Source organism: Artemia sp. Qi Xiang Cuo, chromosome 2, assembly GCF_049724085.1.
Source record: "Artemia sp. Qi Xiang Cuo chromosome 2, ASM4972408v1, whole genome shotgun sequence".
Taxonomy (NCBI): domain Eukaryota; kingdom Metazoa; phylum Arthropoda; class Branchiopoda; order Anostraca; family Artemiidae; genus Artemia; species Artemia sp. Qi Xiang Cuo.
The window spans coordinates 70502228-70522261 of NC_142795.1; the positions used below are offsets into that span (position 1 = coordinate 70502228).

The 20034-nt window shown below is 35.7% G+C and overlaps 1 protein-coding gene across 4 annotated transcripts in view; it reads left to right on the forward strand.

Moving 5' to 3' along the window:
- Positions 1-20034, forward strand: part of LOC148955565 (cysteine and glycine-rich protein 1-like) — a 121666-nt gene that overhangs the window by 80998 nt on the left and 20634 nt on the right. For all 4 annotated transcript variants that reach the window (XM_089102859.1, XM_089102851.1, XM_089102868.1 and 1 more), the window contains exon 6: positions 7951-8054. In XM_089102859.1, the coding sequence (XP_088958985.1) occupies positions 7951-8024 (74 nt within the window). In that variant the 3' untranslated portion in view covers positions 8025-8054. The remainder of the gene's footprint in view (positions 1-7950; positions 8055-20034) is intronic.

Sequence of the window (20034 nt, forward strand, 5' to 3'; positions counted from 1 at the left end):
TATTTATTTACATAACTTTTAGTAATCTAGCGACTAATAAAAATTTGGAGTTTCTAATTGGATAGTCCTTTATTTATTTTATATTTTCCATTAGAAAAATTCTATTTCACCGGATTTCTCATGTGGAAGTGCTAGAACCGAACTAACACCAGTGGACTAAAAATTAGTTGCAAGAGAAAACTATAAACAGTTGACGTTTAATTGAATGATAAAAGACAGACATAAGTTTTTGCGACCTTCAAGCGCTTTTTCTTTTTCTGCCACCAGCTAAGGTGTCGAGTTTTCTATATTGTGTTAATTTTCCTGCGAGAATCCTCCGTTCCTGCCTGCCGAAGATGGCTATTTACTTTTTTTGCGTATTCCTTTGATTGGTTTAAATTACCTGATAGCTCTCGAGGTAACAAATTCTTCTGTAAACATAGAAATGGAACGTAATAAACGAAGGAAGTTTCACGAAGGAAGGATGGTAGGTTTTTAAAAATATTACTTTTTCGCCATCTTTGGGAGGCCAAACGGAAAGCTGTATGAATGGGGTAACCTGGAATAGGGTATGAAGAGGGCATAAGGACGGAATAAAAGAAAATTGATCCAAATGAAAGAGAGCATAGAAGTTTCGAACTTATTTGGTGGAGGAGGAGCGTCCACAGCTATGTTGGCCTTGGTGGCTCGGCCTCAGCAGTGAAAATTCTATTGCACTGGATTTCTCATGTAGAAGTGCTAGAATCGAACTAACACCAGTGGACTAAAAATTAGTTACAAGAGAAAACTATAAACAGTTTACGTTTAATTGAATGATAAAAGACAGACATAAGTTTTCGCGACCTTCAAGCGCTTTTTCTTCCGTGCCATCAGCTAAGGTGTCCTAAAGTTTTGTTGATATTTCTCTATTGTGTTAATTTTCCTGCGAGAATCCTCCATTCCTGCCTGCCGAAGATGGCTATATACTTTTTTTGCGTGTTGCAATGATTGATTTAAATTACCTGGTAGCTTTTGAGATAATAAATTCTTTTGTAAACATAGTAACGGAGCTTAATAAACGTTGGCAAACTATTTTATAGGGTAAAAGGACTAGAGGTTTCATTAATTGGGTAACTTTCCTAAAGGTACCTGAAAATTAAAAGCTTGAGAACCGCTGATTTGGGATTTAAAGAAATTGTTTTCGCCGTTGTAAAAGCATTAAGCTGTGCGAAAAATGGGTTTAATTCATCAATAATGAAAGAACAGTTTAAATGGATAGGCCAAGTTTCACGAAGGAAGGATGGTAGGTTTTTAAAAATATTACTTTTTCGCCATCTTTGGGAGGCCAAACGGAAAGCTGTATGAATGGGGTATCCTAAAAGGGGGTATGAAGAGGGAATAAGGAAGGAATAAAAGGAAATTGAGCCAAATGGGAGAGAGCATAGAAATTTCGAACATATTTGGTGGAAGAGGAGCGTGCACAGCTATGTTGGCCTTTGGCGGCTCTGCGTTAGTCATGTACTCGGTCCCTAGCCATAAAACAAATAAGGCATACTTACCAACTTGCGTACAGTCTCTATAGTCATAAATTCTCGCTTACCGTCGGTATTCAGTTACCAATTGTATAATATCGCGTGATTGTCTTCGGACTAGTGATTGCCTGGGAATCAAGGGCACTTACAAAATATATTAAGCAAGATTACCTAAAGAAGATAAAATGTTTCTCTTAAATTGTAGGAATTGCTGGAGTAACAATAAAGAATTGATTTTGTAGAAACTTTCCATAAAATCAAAAACCTGAAAAGATAGTCAGAGCGGCTCCAAATCTTACAGCACCTATTTTAGGGTACTACTACTAATTTCAACTCACTGCAGAAATAAACCGCCTGAGGCCTACACAGCTACTCGTGCCTCTTCTCTATCTCAATCTAACGAAAGCGTCCCTCTTTAAACCCTCCCAAGAAGTTACAATCTCACTTAAATTCTTCCTTACGATCCCCTCCCATTCGGTCTAGATACGACCTGCTTTTTGTCTGGCCCTAGATTGTTGGCTGAAAAGAACGATCTTCGGTGATCTACCATCCTTCTTCCCAAAGCGTGCCCTAGCCATCTCAACCTTTCTCGCGTTGTAGCCCTAGAAAGTGGGGTAGAGCCACATTTGTCGTACAGCTTACTGTTTGAAAAGACAGTTCTTCTCAAAACATCTAATCAATTTTCCTCCGTCTTTTGGAGCACCCACGTTTCAGAACTATACTTGACCACTGTCATCACTGTAGCTTAACATCTTCACTGCCCACTATCTTTACCAATAACTAACTTTACAACACGGCTCTTGCAGTTGTCTGCAAGAGCCATGGTACCCACTGGGCTTGCCCCTTAAATTGCGGGGACAAGGTAAACAGCCTCAAGCGCTTCCCTCACTTCTGTCGTAAGTGAATTTGCTTCTAGCAATCAGTAAAACCTACGCTGTGAAATACGGTCTGTGATTTTGGACTTGCTGTATTAATGTTGTTGCATATTTGCGATGGCCGGTAAGCTCATTTGGAATCCTGTATTAAAGTTTTTGTCACGTGCAGTAAAAGTTGTAAAAACCCATGATGAAGTTGCGAAGAGAGCAGTCCAGTTTTTCCAAAAAAAAGACATTATGAAAGCAAAAGAGATCTTATGGACAGAAGCGAACTGTCTTGCTAGAATGTCCCCAAAGGTTGCTATGAGTGACAATGTTTTGGAAATGATAAAACTGTTACAGACCTGTGATGACGAGGTTGCTCTGCCTACCTTCCTTATTTTTGAGCCAGAAAGTCCCCTCGATCCCAGGCAAAAGTTCGGTTATTGTTACACGCAAAATTACGAGAATGTATAACAAATTAGACATTTTGATGGAACAAAACTTATCGAACAGTAAACATGTAACTGCTGAAATCCTTTCTGAATATGTCTCCAAACCATCTTTTGCCGTGATTGTCAAAAATGTACCAAGTAACCTAGCCAAACCGGAATCAAGAAAGGACTTCCTAGAACAAGCATGGGGTGACGTTAGCTTAAAAACTGTTGAGCTAAAGTGCACCCGATGTGACTGAAAAGTTATCACTGCATCCAAATAAAATGCTCAAGCAATAGAGAGTGCGCTTTGTAGCTCTTACAGCACCATTAGCGCTAAAGTTGAAAGTCCTTCTCACTTCGGAATAATTAAAAGTGTCCCGAACGATCTGACATCTGATGACGTCAAGTCTCTTGTGCCAAATTCTAGTGAAGCAAAGCAAAGTGGCAGTACCTGATCTTTCAGGCTGAAATTAGAACAAAATAAGATTTATTACGAGCAATGAAGTTCCCATTAGTGATCGGTTTCGAACGATTCCCCATTCAAGAGTTTTGTTTCTATCCCTTCGATGCTATAAGTTCCAATCATTCAGACATATTTCAAGTACATGTATAAACATAATTTGTTGTTCTGTCTGTGGAGTAAAAGGTCACGGAAGTTCTAAGACAGCCCCTAGCTGGAAACCGACAAAATGTGCTCTTTGTAAGTCAGACAACCGTCCATGTTAAGGTTACAAATTCCGTATTGCACAGGCTCTGCTGAAGGTAAATCTAGTTCAAAATGAGATTCAGATGCCGTATTTTGTCGTGGAACATTAATGGAAAAGTTACGAATCGAATCCCAATTCTTTCACAGTTATTGCAGTCCCATGACCTAGTTCTGGTTCAGGAGCATTTTTCTGTCAGTAGACTGCCAGAGCCTGTTACCACTATTTTCTAATTTGAATCTCCTCTTTCGTAGTGCAATTGGGAGACCGAGAGGCAGACCATCTGGCGGTCTTGCTATCTTTTCCCGATTCCCTTGCAAGCTATTAGCAGAGACTGATTACTTTATTGCCGCTAAGCTTGAAAATCATGTAGTAATAATATTTATCTGCCTACAAATTACAAGAAGAACAGTCTGATTCGCGGTTTGCGTCTGCCTGCAAGTTTCTAGGCGGGTTTCTTAAAAAAGTTTCCTCTAAACCTGTTATCATCAACGGAGATTTTAATGTGGATATAACCAACATAATGTCTCCCCGATCACAAATCCTTTGGAGCTGCGTTTCTCCTGACTATTGTGCATGGCCTAAGGGTGACAACTTTTCATAAATTGTGCCGCTTTCCTCAACCTGTAACTTAGACTATATTGTTGCTTCGTTCGGCAATCACGAGGTGAAAGTTTTAAAAGAAGGATTATATTTTGACCACCTTCCTATCTCTACTTGCTTTTATTCCTCCCCACATATGGCTCAAAATAAAGAATTAAATTGGTTTTCATACCAAGATTGGAAAAATGTATCAAGTGAGACTTTCAGTAAAGTCTGTGATGTTGAGCAAAATCAAAGTGCCTTTCAATCTTTTATGCGATCGTGCTGTGCTGCCACAAAGTGAAAAGAACTTCTCAATTGAGCTCACTTCCTACTTGGCACAAATTAATCACGCGCTGAAATATGCGTCGTTCCTCTTCGACGTGTTCGTTTAAAGTCTCAGCTAGAAGATTGGTAAAAAAAAACAGAGATCTAGTGAATGTGTGTAATTCGGCCATGCTATGGCTTTCTGTTTGGAACGACTGTGGCCGTCCGAGAGATGGCTTAGTAAATGACTTGAGACTCCAGACGAAACGGAAATTTAACAAGGAACTGAAAAACCACAAGTTGACGCTGATCCAGAAAAATGTAAGCGGTATTGCTGAAGACCACTCCAAACTCTAGAAGTAAAGCAAGCCTACCAAAGCCCAAAATACTAGTGTGCCTGAAAAGAAGTGGGTTGAATATTTCGCAACGGAGTTCAATGCTCCAACCCAAAGCATGGATGTATTTTATGAAAAGCAGCATGACCTTCTTCTTTCAAATATGAAAAGATATATCCAGTTTGCGTTGTCAAGGTCTGTTCATTCTATGTTTCTAACATTAAAGAAAAAATTTACCTCTGGTTCTAGTTCTATTTCAGTTTGGTACCTGTAAGTTTCAGGTTCTTACGTTGAGCAACATTTAGCACTACTGTTTATTCTTGTCTGTGGTGTAGTCTCTGCAATTTTGTGTCGGACAAACAATTTCCATCCTTAAAAAAGGCAAAAAAGACGCTTCTCTGTGCCATTCTTATCGCCGCATTACCGTTTCGTGTACTACTTTCAAGATCTTTGAGTCATTTTCGATAAAAAGACATTGAAGAAAATTGTTCCGCCCCTCCTTGTCAGTTTGGGTACCAGCAAGGCTTAGGTAGAGAGCATGCTCTCTTTCTGCTTATAAATGTGCTGTAGGATATTGAAGAAAGAGGGGATTTCTTAGTCTTGTGTGCACTCAATGTTGCAAGAGCTTTTGACTCTTGTATATTTTCGCAGGTTTTGCTTGAGGCCCATTTGAAAGGTACTGATGCTGTGATACTTCCTTGTTTAAGATGCATGTATAGAAATCTGAAGGCTGGAATTAAAGATGATAGTCAACTATTTCCGATTCAGAAAGGTGTACGCCAAGGAGCTCAGACTTCTTCAGTTTTGTTTAATATTTGTGTTACCGGTACTCAGGATAAGTTAAACTGTACATTTATCTTCAAAGGAGTTCATCTTTTTTTAGTTACGTTTGCGGAGGACTTACTGAACCTTTCCTGTATTTTCCAGGGATGCTCTTCAACTTTTGAGCTTCTCCAAGATGAGCACGAGCACATTAGTTAGAGCTTTAATACTGAGAAAACAGTTGTTCTACCATTCAACTATAAAAGGAATAGAAATTCAATAAGTCAATCCGGCTCCGAGGTTCCTTTAGCTAGCTGCCATACTTAATTGGGCATGCCTATTTGAGCAAACCTGAAAGAAACTGTAAACCTGGCAATGAAGAATTAAACTCGTAGGACCAGAAGTGCTCATAACTTCTTGGATTCGAATTCGTCGCATCTGAGTATTGCTTACCATTTTCGATTATATAATTGTCCCACAGTTCCTCACTTGCTTAACTCTTCTACTATGTCGTCTTTTTTTAATTCTGTTATGAAAAAGCAAAGTCCACTGTCTTTATGTTAAATGTGAACAGTATTCACTTGCACTTCCAACTGGGGCAATTAACTCTTTTCTGTAAAGAAAGTATCAATTGGTTAACCCAGCTGGGGTTATTGAGAGGCGCATTTATAATTTCTCTACTGAATGCCAGAAGTTTTCACATCTTTGGTCATTTTTATTTATCCCTTGTTTGTAGTTGTGTGTGTTTTTATTTCTGTTGTTTCTTTTTTTGTTTTTCTTGATTTTTACTCTGTCTTTTTCTGGGCTCTTCCCAGATTTTTGTGATGGGTTATAAATAAGATGATGACTCACTAATAACACTAACTTTACTTTATGAATCTTCTTGTTACCTGACATCACCTCTTTAACTTCACTTATTCCCAGCCTAAGTGACTTAGTATTCTTAGCAATAATTTGTCAAGCCTACTCTTCCGCCGTGAGCTCTCAAAACCTTCAAAGAATCATTCATTTTGATAAAACTCTAAAACTTTATGATCGTCATATTAGGCGTTTCCAAAATAGCGTTTTACTTTATTTATCTGACGCATTTTTAAAATTTTTTTATGTAATCTTAAGGTATAATGGCTAATCAAAATTAATATGAATTGAACCGTTTGTATTTCCTGACTTTGAGGTCCGCTTCTAGGCCATATTTTATCTTTTAAAAAGAAAATATAAGCTATTATTCTCGAAATGTAGTTTTTTCTGTATGAATTTTCTGTGTTTTCAGCTGATCTTTAAACATTTACGGAACCTCATTTCTTCTGTGACATTTTAAGGCCCTGTGTGCTCAAAGCCACTCTGGTTTGAGAACTGCTATGCTTAATAGCTAATTTAATCTCTCTTTCTAACATTTATTAGTTTACGGTATATTGAAGTTTGAAAATTTTTCATTTTTGTTACAGCATGTAGAACATAATTTGAAAATAAAATACGTATCTAAAATGTGATCATATTTTAGATATTTATGTTTTGTTATAATTGTAGACTAGGGCCAGTTTTGAACCCTCTCTCCCCCTCGAGTCCCAAAAGCTTTATTTGATAGTCTCGTGTCACTCTTATTTAGCTGTATCCTGCATTATCGGCTATTATACGCAAATATAAATACAGCACAATTGGGCTCTGATATAATTGGAATTTTTTAAGTCAGTAATTTTCCTTTCCCGCTATATAACTGTGATTATACTAATTACCCTGCCCCCCTTCCTCGTAGTCCAATCCTGGCTAACTTTATGGACCTAGCATCATATAAGGAATTTAGGGCCATGACAAATAATTCAGAAAAATAAATTTTCAGAAGGGTGCATTATTTTTAGGGAAGACTAGTTTCTCTGTGGGGCATTCTAGAAAGGGTAATGAAAGAGGGAAGCATTAAAGAGTTCGGTATAAAAAATTCAGTGAAGCTTTCTCAGATCTGAGGAACCCAGGTCTTTGCTTTTACTTTTATTGTTATCTTTGTTAATTCAGTCAGTAATTTTATTCCATAGTTTCTTTTGGGGAGAGGGAGTACCACCAGAATCCAGAATGTTTTTTTTTGGGGGGGGGAGAATTAACACCAGTACTTTTACTCTATTTTTTGGATTATATTTTTGTTAGTTTTAGTGCATGTTGCTTAACTTTCAAACTTCAGAGGAATGCACCACTTCACGTCCTCTTGAACTACGACCCCCTCTTCCACTTGGTACCTTGAATAACCACCATTGAAACTTTCTTTGGAAATAAAATGCAGTTAAATCGTTTATGCTCATTGTTACCACACTAAGTTTGTTGCAAAATATTCATTAAATTCTTAATTGGCCTCCTTTTTTGTCTGCATAAAACACTTTAATCGTGAAACACTTTAGTTCGCTTAGAAAAGAGGCTTTAACGATTACTATCCTTTTTTACTTTCGAACTTTCACCATCTTATTTTAGTGAATTCATTTTTCTCATGGCATTCAGTTTCTCATTAAGCAATTAAATGTCACATCTCTTTTCAGCTTGTTATGGTAAAAATTTTGGACCAAAAGGATACGGTTTTGGCATTGGTGCTGGTGTTCTACAGATGTCATGAAGTTCAACTGTATTTTCCACTGCTTCAAAAGTAAGTTGTCCGCTTGTGTTTGTTTTTAACATTCTTATTGGCTATCCATTGAAAATAACTTGTGTTCTGAAAAGTTCAAGGGCAAATATTGGGGGGACGTATGTGGAAACATTAAGGTATATAGAAATGGAACCAGAGGTTTTGAAACAGAAGGTAAAGCTCTGATCATTTAAGAAAAAATTAAAGAAAATCCTTGCAAAGGACGTATATATATATATATATATATATATATATATATATATATATATATATATATATATATATATATATATATATATATATATATATATATATATATATATATATATATATATATATTATCTCAAATTTATTATATAGTAGATTTCGGGTTTCTTTTTCTTCTTTTTTTCACATGTTTATTTAGTTGTTATCTTCGGACAGTGTACCAGATCCTGGTTCCATTTCTCAATTAACAGATGAATGTTTTGTTAAAGTAAATTTTAATTAGGGTTTTAATTATTGAGGATGATATGAGTCCTGTGTACAAGAAGGAGAAAGGCCTTGTAAAGTGTCTCGTTTTCATTTGCTTTAATTTGTGTTCAACAAAATTATTTCTAGAGGCAAATCAATTATCATTAATTGGATTTGTTTTTGTTAGTCTAATTGTGATTGCGCCTAAAATGTGATGTTTTAAATTTATATTAAACTGAAGTGAACTGTTGGGAAATCTTGTACTTCATTGATTGAAATCTGTTGCAGTTCCACAACGGAAAACCAGGAGAAATTTTACATATCTATACAAAGTGTTTCGTATGGCCTTCTTCTTGGTTGTGGTATAAATCCTCCAGAAAAAAGTTAAGGCTGCAGATGAGAATTTGCATAAGCAGTGTATAGTTGAATCGGGTATATAATGTGCCGGTTGTGATAGGCTTGCTAGATGAGAAATCTGGGCGCCGACTTTTGTTGATAGAATATTATCAGTAAGTGCTGAAATATTGAATGATCCCAGGATGTTACTAGACATCAATTCAAGTCTAAATTCTATGCACTTTTCTTTCCCCAGTTCTAGTGTGGGCTCACTTATAATTTCACTGATTACTTTTGAACTGGACTTGCTAGGAGTTTCTTAAAAGTTATCTCCCAGGCCTAGGAAAAATCCAACTTGGTGATGTAGAATGCATTTATTCAGATAGGAGAGATAGTGTATTTAGGCAAGAATTTAGACTCGTGGTAAACGAGTAAGCCTTGGAAGCCTTGTTTATACTGTAAAGAAATTAATAATGGAATCATTGTTGCACTGTACCATAGTTACAGCGGGAGCTGTAAGCTAGTAAAGAAAGAACCACTACCCATAGTAACCAAAAAAAGCGTCTTAATAAAAACTAGCTGGTGAGAAAAAATTGCCATTTGTAGTTGATTCAGGAATGGTAACTATTATCTTGACGAATCTTGGTAACAAAATGTTATTTCGTTTTGGGAATTTTCCGAAAATAGCCTGAAACCGCTAAAAAATGGTGCCGGGTCGAAACAAAATGCACCATTGGAATCGTCTTATCCGAAAACCCTTTTCAAAAACTTATAGTCCCCTGGCTTGACCAACAGGAAAAATAACTTTTTTGAATGGGTAGCACTGATGTGTCTTATTGGGTTTTTTTTTTTTTTTTTTTTTTTTTTTTTTTTTTCACTCCTGCAGGAACATTATGGAGAGCTGTTTAAGGGATCATTTGAAAGGGAAGTTTATATATCTAGTGCCCTTTGCAATTAGCTAAATATAATACCTCAATAAAATCAATCGTAACGGTACTTTCCCTGTTATTAGGAGGAATTTTATATATAGTTGCAGGAACAAATAAATAAGATTCCAAAGAGAAAATGTCATTTTCACTGGAATGCCTTGGTTAGTACAAGTAGATACAGATGATATCAAAGCTTAGATCTATTCTACATAGGGAAGGAAAACAGCAATAGTAATCGATTGCCACAGTTTGTATTTACACTATTTTGTTAGTAACGAATGTGATATTTGGTCTTAAAATTGTATACAAGTTAACATGGGACATGGACGATCATAAGACCGTAATCTTATTGATTATTTTATTGTGAGTAGAGGACTGGGAGGGTCGCTACAGGATATTATTGTAAATAGATCTGCTGTTATTGGTGTTAAAAGTAAAGATCATTAATAGAAAATATCAAAGTATAATCACCTAGGGAAGTTCCGTAGTTGATTATACTTTGGAAAATATGGAGCTGAAATTTAGAAAGCGTATCTGCTTACCAGGTAGTTTTGATGTTGATAAAATTTTTGGATGAAAATCTGAGAGGAAGAATCCAAAAGCAGTTGGATAGTAAATTCATGAGTTATAGGATAATAACTATAGGAAACTTGTGGTGGAAGAGGAAAGATTTTGTAATAGAAGTTTTTAGCGATATACTTTAAGAGAATGAGTGAAAGGTATGGAAGTAGAGAATGTATTTAACCCTGATTTAAGGGGATATCATATAGAGACTATAGAAATCACTAGTATATAATATAATCTAGTATAATCACTAGTATACTAGTATAATCACTAGAAATAGAGACTATAGAAATCACTAGAGACTACAGTTAATCAGTATCTGAATGTTAAGGATGTTAATTCCATTTCTTCGCTTCTTACCTTCCTAAACATAGCAGGGTCGAATAAAAATATAAAAGTGTAATAGAACCATTTTTTCCCCAAGATAATTCTAGAAAAGTAATAAAATTAATGAAAGCGTTTGAATAATAAGTCTCCTTTTCATTGTATGTATATCGCCTGGTCCTCCGACTACCATTGAACTATAGATCTAGACAAAAGTACAAATTACCCTTTTTCCAATTACAAAAAAGACCATTCTAACCTATAAAACAGGGGGAAAACTATTTTCTGCAGGGTTTATCTACAGATGCACGTTTTTGAAAGAAAGGGTGAAAAATGAAAGTGCATTTGTTCCGCAACATATGTTTCCGAAACTAGGGGGAAATGTACGTAATTTTTCCAATAAAAAGCCCAGTTTGTCACTTTATATTCATAAGCAGTACAATTCTTTTCTAATCCCTCATTAATGTTATCGACACGAAATTTGGTTTTTATCCTAGCTTTGTATTCCTTCTTCTTTGTCTACGAATATACACATGTGTAACTTTAATCATTTAAGCTTATGACGGAAGAATATCTAAAAATTTATAAGTTAAAAAAAAAAAAAAAGTATCGTATATTTTCACCCTAAGTTTTATTCGAAGAGGTAATGGTTCTACCCCCCCCCCCATCCCGATACTATAAAAATCGCATCTTAAGACCCATGTCCTTATTTTACAGCCTTATTCTATTTTATAGGTTGTTTTATAGCTAAAAATTCTATATTTACTCCCGCCCAAATTGAAATCCTGCGTATGATAGTGTGCTGTGTAAATACCGCTTCTGAAACTTGGTAATTTAAACGGTGTTATGTGGTGTTTTTGTCAGAATAAGATTTTGTCCTTCCCCCACCCCTATAAACTGGGTATGCTAGGTCGATTGGTGACTCTAGTTTTCCAGTAGACCTATCTAGTTTAGTTTTTCAAATGCTCAGAAGCCTAGGTATATCCAATAATTGCACTTATCCTGACGATTAGGATTTACAATGAAGCTTTTAACACCAAAGGTATTCTAGTTGTACCTTAAGGCCCAAACTAAACATTACGCCTCCTTGTCAGAAATTTGGTCATTTTCGTCCAAGCTAAGAAGCTCAGTAATTTTGTCAGTTTTAGGCTTCTCAGGGCAATTCATGTTTTGTAACATAACTCCTTTGGAATTGCCATAATTGAACTGGTTTTCCGAGTTACGCCTCTAGCTAATATCAGAAACCTGTTTTCAACCTAGTTATGAATATTCTTTTGTTTTCAAATTTTTTTTTTTTTTTTTTTCATCCTGAATGAGAATTTTGTGTCCGGGCCTGATTATTATGTCTGATTGCTGGCTTCTGTGCGTGCTTGCACGCTATGGATTTAGGATACAATTAGTCGGTGATAAAACCGTTGAAACCTTTGCTTACTTGCAATCAACTAAAGTTAGAAATTGACTTGCTTGGCAGGGGGTTTTCTGCCACTTTCCTGTAGTGTGAATTTCGGTGTCTCTGCTATTTTTTCCTCTTTTTTCATCAAATCCTGAATATTTATTTAGGAGGCTTGGGCTAATTCTATCCTAAAATCAATTCAGGTTTGTGTTTCTTGTGAAATATGAAATTTTGCGACGACAAGGCTAAAGATGTAAATTACACCGAAAGGACAAATTTCAAGCCACTGTGTACGTCTCAGGCGGTCTTAAAAGTTTTACAGGGTTTTTGAGCATTACTTGTTGCAAAATATCAGTATTTTGATTGGAAGGGTTTGGGGAAATGATAGGCGTAGAGGGAGACGTTTGTCCTCTGATTACTTTCGACTAATAAAAAAGGTACTAGTCCTCTCAATTTCCAATCGAATGAGCCCTTTTTGAAACTTCTACGACAAAACGTTCAATAAAAGCGCTGAGGGCTGTAAGGGGAGTGTCATCCTCAAAGACATAATTTACGGACTTTTCAACTACGTTGAACAAAATGGCTATCTCAAAATTTTTATTGGATGTGTTTGGGGAAATGGCCGGCGTGGGAGGGGTGATAGCTTTCCTCCAATCACTTTTGTCTCTTAAAACTTGCAACCGACCATCAAATTTTTTGATCCTTCTGCTACAATGCTCTATAAAAACATTATATGCCCCAAGGGAGTAACTTAATACCCTTGCTCAGAGGTGTGTGGGGGGGAGGGGGCTATCATCCTCGAATATATAACATCCAGAACTTTAAACTACATTGAAAAAAAAGATGCGTTTGGGGAAATGGTGGTCGTGACAGAGGGATTAGTTGCCCTCCAACCAGTCTTGACTAGCCTATTAAAAAGGGGACTAGCCCTTTCAATTTCCAATTGAATGAGCCTTTTTTGAAGTTTCTACGACAACATTTTCTATAAAACCTTATATGCCCCCAGGGCATAACTTACAACCTTTGCTCTGAGGGCCCTTGAGGGAGGGTCATCCTCGAAGACCCAATTTCCAGAACTTTCATCTACGTTGAACAAAATGGCTATCTCAAAATTTTTATTGGTTGTGTTTTGGGAAATGGTGAGCGTGAGAATGGGGCTAGTTGCCCTCCAATCCCTTTCGACTATTAAAAAGGGTACTAGCCCTTTCAATTTCCAATCGAATGAGCCCTTTGTGAAGTCTCTACGGAAACGGTTTCTATAAAAACCTCATATGTCCCCAGGGCATAACTTACAACCCTTGCCCTGAGGGGGGTTGGGGGGAGGGTTTTCATCCTCAAAATCATAATTTCCAGAACTTTCAACTAAGTTGAACCAAATGAATATCTCAAAATTTTGATTGAATGTGTTTGGGGAAATGGTGGACGTGAGAGGGGGGTTAGTTGCCCTCCAATTACTTTCAACTATTAAAAATCGCACTAGCCCTCCAATTACTTTCAACTATTAAAAATCGCACTAGCCCTTTCATTTTCCAATCGAATGAGCCCTTTTTGAAGTTTTACGACAGCACTATCTATAAAAGCCTAATATGCCCCCAGGGCATAACTTACAACCCTTGCCCTGAGGGCTGTGGGGGTTATCATCCCCAAAGACCTAATTGCCAGAACTATCAACTATGTTGAAAAAAATGGCTATTTCAAAACTTTAATTTTATGTTTTTGGGAAAATGGTGGTCGTGAGAGGGGGGTTAGTTGCCCTCAAATTACTTACGATTATTAAAAAGGCCACTAGCCATTTCAATTTCCAATCGAATGAGCCCTTTTGAGAAGTTTCTACGACAACGCTTTCTATAAAAACCTTATCTGCCCCCAGGGCATAACTTACAACCCTTGCCCTGAGGGCTGTGGGGGAGGTGTCATCCCTAAAAACCTAATTTCCAAAACTTTCAACCACGTTGAAAAAAATTGCTATCTAAAATTTTTTATTGTATGTGTCCAGGGAAAAGGTGGGCGTGAGAAGGGGATTAGTTGCCCTCCAATCACTTTCGACTATTACAAAGGAGACTAGCCTTTTGAATTTCCAATCAAATGCGCCCTTTTTCAAGTTTCTGTGACAAAGCTTTCAGTAAAAATCTTATTTGCGCCCAGGGCATAACTTAGCCTATAACCCTTGCCCTGATGGCTCTGAGGGGGTTATCATCATCAATGATCTAATTTCCAGAACTTTCAACTGCGTTGAACAAAATGGCTATCTCAAAATTTTTACTGGATGTGTTTGGGGAAATGGTGGGCGTGGAAGGGTGTTAGTTGCCCTCAATCTCTTTCGACTATTAAAAAGGGCACTAGCCATTTCAATTTCCAATCGAATGAGCCCTTTTGAAGTTTCTACGACAACGCTTTCTATAAAAACCTTTGATGTCCCCAGGGCATATCTTATAATCCTTCCCCTGGGGGCTGTGGGGGGTTGTCATCCTCAAAGACTTAATTTTCAGAACTTTCAACTACGTTGAACAAAATGGCTTTCTCAAATTTTGATTGGATGTGTTTGGGGAAATGGTGGGCTAGAGAGCGGGTTTAGTTGCCCTCCAATCACTTTTGACTATTAAAAAGGGCACTAGCCCTTTGAATCTCCAATTGAATGAACCCTTTTTGAAGTTTCTACGACAACACTTTCTATAAAAACCTTATATGCCCCTAGGACATAGCTTGCAACCCTTGCCATGAGGGCTGTGGCGGAGTGTCCTCCTCAAAACATAATTTATATTTGGGAATCAAATACGCTGAGCAAAATGGCTATCTCAAAATTTTGATTGGATGTGTTTGGGGAAAGGGTGGGCGTGGAAGCGGTGTTAGTTTCCTTCCAATTATTTTCGACTATCTTAAAGGGCACTAGCCTTTCGAATTTCCAATCGAATGAGCCCTTTTCGAAGTTTCTATGACAACTTTTTCGATACGAAGTGCCCTGGTATGGAAAAAATAAATAATACATTGTGCCAACATCGTTCTTTACTTAGGCAGCGCGATTGCGCTGCCTATGATATAGTACCTGTATATACATTATAATATAGATAACTGATGCCCGTAAAAGGTAAAGTCCTATATTTGCGAGATTTTGCACTACCTACGTGAAAAACTTTACGTGCGTAAACTGCCATGCAAGTATATTTTATTTAAATATTTAATATATAGTGTGGACCCCGCATAAAAGATCCAATCGGGCCCTGCACCTGTTCAATCCGAATCTGTTCAATAGCAGCCGAAATCTAAACAAGAGGTATTCAAAGAACTTCACATGAATAGTTGACGTCTCTGGAGAGTTTCTTGTCTGTTGTATGGCCAACCACCCACGCAACTAGTAGTGTTTGGTGAAAATAAATTTCCTGAAAAAAAAAATGCCAGATTAGAATTATTGCTGTTGTCTCGGATTTTGTCATCAAAAAAACGGAAAAGAAAATCATTCACAATGAGCTGTTCACAAGTTATCTTCTTTTTACAATTTACAAAATGCAGCTAAATACCATACCTATTCTCCTAGCTTCATTCTTAGGATCCTTTTTTATTTTTCAATATAACCTGTCTCAGTAAATTCCCCAACTTACACGCCTTTTATCATTTGAAAACCCTGCCTTTACAAATTAAATGCATCCCCATTATGCCAGATGTGTTTTTATTTGGCAAAAAAAAAAAAACAACATGTTGTTCATGATAGCCACAATGGGAGGACACACATATTTCATTTGACACGCCTACAAGGATTGAAGCTGATAGAAAGCAAAGTATATTTACTTGTAAGGGGAAGTTGTTATAAAAGGAATGTCATTTTTTTTTTTTTCAGTTCGCTCTCCTATTGTAGTTTCTTATTTCTTAGACTCTCGTATTTCAACCATTTGTTCATTTAGTTGTTTTCTTTAGTGTTAGGTGTTGGATGTTCTTAATTTAAGCTAAATTACAAAAACCTCTTTTGCAAAAACTGAATCGGACGTTAACAGTGCTGGTTATAAAAAAAAAACCACTTGGTTAAACTGAAAAAAATTCAGATTTTTACCCAAATTTCAACTTATTGTTTTTGTTAGTACTTTGCAGATGCACCATATTTGTTTTTACATTGAAATTTTATGTTCAAGTCAGGGGGAGGAGTTTGGGGTTAAGGCTGCCCCTCTGAAATTCAAAAATTCTCGAGTCCGTGGGCACTTCTTATTCAAATGTGTCAAATGATTTTTGTGTAATATAACCCCCTAAATTTTCTTATTATTAGCCCCCTCTCCCCAAAAAATGCGCACCTGCCTGGTTTATGTTGTATGTTCGTTGCAGAGATTATATATCGTTTAGAAACTTGTCATGCGTTTTTTAATGATATTTAGGTATTTTGATCCGTAAAAATAAAAAATAAATTACCAAGTGAGGGTTCTATCGGGTAAACCCAGGCCTCCCATTAAAATTTTTAAAAGTGTACGGTATATACCATAGCTAACTTGAATAACTTTTCAAAAAACTCTATTTGTTTTTTCTATGGGTCTATGTAGTACCAAACTCCTAAATCACTTCGGATCACATCTATCTTATTAATAAGTCTAAAACATGTTTAAGCAAAATTTATCTTATTTATATCAGCCTTGCCATGAGGTAGCCTCATGTGCCCCTAATTCCCTTAAAAATAAGTTGTTCCTGTTTGAACAATTGTCTTACCTTATGCCACTATACGTTTGTATAAACCACAGGATTCCTTAATATTCAAGATTTACCTTTATCAACCCCACCACCCAGTTGTCCCTACCATTGGTTAGTTCTAGATACTTATCTAGTCATTTAGAAAGTCTAATGTCAATTGTCTAAAACAAAAATGTTCGGTTATTAGATTATGCCTAGTAGCAATCATTAACATTTATTTGTTGTAAACCTGGATGCAATTAGTGTCCTTTGATTTATTTCAATATCCCCTTCAACATTCCCCGAAATGAATTCATTAGTATCAAACAGTTCGTGGTAACGAACTGTAAGTAAGGAGCAACCCGGCTCAATAGTAACCGAAACTCTAAAATACAGAATTTTGATACTAATAGATACATCAAAAGAATCGGATTTTTATGCTGATTTCAAATATATAAGTTTCAGTTTAGTCATACCCATCAGGAGCAACATCAAAACTTAAAAAAAAACAGAAATTATTCCGTTTATGAAAGGGGCTGTCCCCTCCTCAGTGCCTCGCTCTTTATGCTAAAGTTTGACTCTTTCTCACAACTCTATTTTTTAAAACAATAAAAAACTTTTGCTTAAAGAACGAGGCGTTGAAGAGGGGACAGCCCCTTTCATGTACGGAATAATTTCTGTTCGTTTTAAGTTTTAATGTTGCTCCTTACTTTCAGTTAAAAAAAACTAGTTTTTTTATTTAATACATTATAACAGAATATATATATATATGTATATATATATATATATATATATATATATATATATATATATATATATATATATATATATATATATATATATATATATATATATATATATATATATATATATATATATATATATATATATATATATATATATATATATATATATATATATATATATATATATATATATATATATATATATATATATATATTCCAGAATATAATACTATAATAAGATAATATATAATACTAATAGAATACATAATGTATAAATAAGATATTTACGTGTATGTAAGAATAGAATATGTAAGAAGATATTACTTATTATATTTTATTTATTATATTTATCTATATATTTTTCTTCTTTATTTATTAAGTTTGTTTATTTTTGAAGTCATTCGCTATAAATTTTTTTAGCCAATCATAACGTTTCTTAAACGTATGTCAAAGATGGGAGTCAACTAACTCCACCTTCTTGCCGTTGTTGTATTTACTTGCTATTCCTGTGTCTAATTTTGAACCAGCGAGCAGAACATACGACCTGATCGTTCTTCTCTTATTCTTATGATATTTTAAGCAAAAACAAGGAAAGTTATTTTTAATTTACAACATCTGATGCAAGTAGCCTAAACACTGTACCTTAATAAAGCTATAATTTTCTATCCCACGCTTATTTTTCTGAGAAATAAAAGAAATTTTTCCTCTAATCGTGGAAACTATTCAAACTATTCCATCTTTTTGACCCATAAGTCATTTGCGAGATATTTAATAAGGCAGGTGCCGGTAGAACCCTTTTATTGCCCTGATAATCATCTACAGACGCATCAATAGAAAAGGATTACACTATTGAAAAGATTCATTCTATATACATCAGTAAGCTTTTACATTACCATATTGAAACCTAATTTTTAGTCTTGTTTAAATCCCTATTGGGAAAAAAAGAGTCGATTTACATATGGTTAGCCCTAGATTCTCTTAAATGTTATTCTAGTAGAACGGTTGAGAGAGTGGGGATTTTCATTGCGGATTGTGTAGTCCAAAATTAGAATACTGGACTTTGTAATCTGGATTCTGTTTTGATAAAGGAATGCGGTACTATAGAAAAACATGCCAGCTAAATAAAGCTTGTTTCTGGAATTCTCTGTATAAATAAAACAATTATTGTATTAACAGAGCTATCAGAGTCGGATTAAGATTTTCCCCGGATCCTTGGCTAATGCAACTTTCGAATCCCTTCTAGTAAAAAGTATTTTATAAAAATCTCAAAATAGGCATAAAAGGTCAATTTCGCATAACAATTGGCCAATTTGGGTGGCACCTCAAAATGGTGCCACCGTAATTAAAATAAATGCCTTCTTTTTAACGTCCATTGTCACTGATAAAGGGTTGACATTAAGACAAGTTTTATTTGTATTGAATTTTCAGTATTTCCGTATTATATGGTACACACTCGAGAAATGGAGTTTGGTTAATCATATTGAAAAATGCCGAAAAATGATGGAAATACCATTCTTTAGTAACAAAATTGTGAAAACTACAACAAAGAATTATGATTAGGAGGAGGGGGGCAGAACGCATGATATTTAATACCTAACCTAACCCAATCAATATACCATCTCTATATACAGGGCCAGAAAAATGGCGATTGGGCCCATTTGGGCCCCGCACCGCCATGAAAACGAACAATTGATTTTAGAAATTGTAAAGTGTTCTTAACAATTCCAGTAAGTGTTGCTTCTGGAGAGAGATCATTTTCCAGGCTAAAACCAATTTAAAAAAACTATACTGATATCAACAATAAATCAAGATAGAATAAATAGTTTAGCAATCACGATGACTGAAAGAGAAGACACAAGGAAAATAGATTTTAAAATCGTTTTAGAAGCATCTGTAGAATAAAAATTTAGAAATATGCAAATTCATTTGCCTATATCCGGTGATGTAAGTTTCAAAAGGGACCATACCAAGGGGATACAAACGTAAATTAACGTTAGCACAAAATGAGTACAAAAATTAAGAAAAGAGGACAAAACCGTAAGCTCAAAATGAACAAACTGGACCATCAAATGGGACAAGATCAAGAAAACGACCTGAGAAACGTAAATGTACGACGGTTGATAATGAACAGCCTAGACCATTGGTTCTCAAACTTATTTAGACACTGTACCCCTTTTTACCCACAATAAATTTTAGGTACCCCTTCTCAGTTACCGATACTAAGTAAACTATTGCTAAAATATAAATAAAATTGCCAGTTCTAGATTTAAAGGGTTGTTTCATTGTTTTGTGTTGGCCGGCCGGGTACCCCCTAAAAGTTTGGCGTATCCGCAGGGGGTTAACGTACCACAGTTTGAGAACCACTGACCAAGACTATCAAAAGTGACAAGATCAATCCAAGCAACTAAGGCAGAAGGCACTGAAAAAATGTCTGAAGCAAGGATAAACAAAAATAAAGATCAAAAAGATATGCAGTTAAAATATTAGTGAAACCAACAATTAGAACAAGTCGAAAACGAAATTGAAAAATATAGGAATATGCAGCCAAAAGATAAATGGCAACGAGAATCACAACGACTCAAAAACGAAAGTGAAGAACAAAAAAATACGGT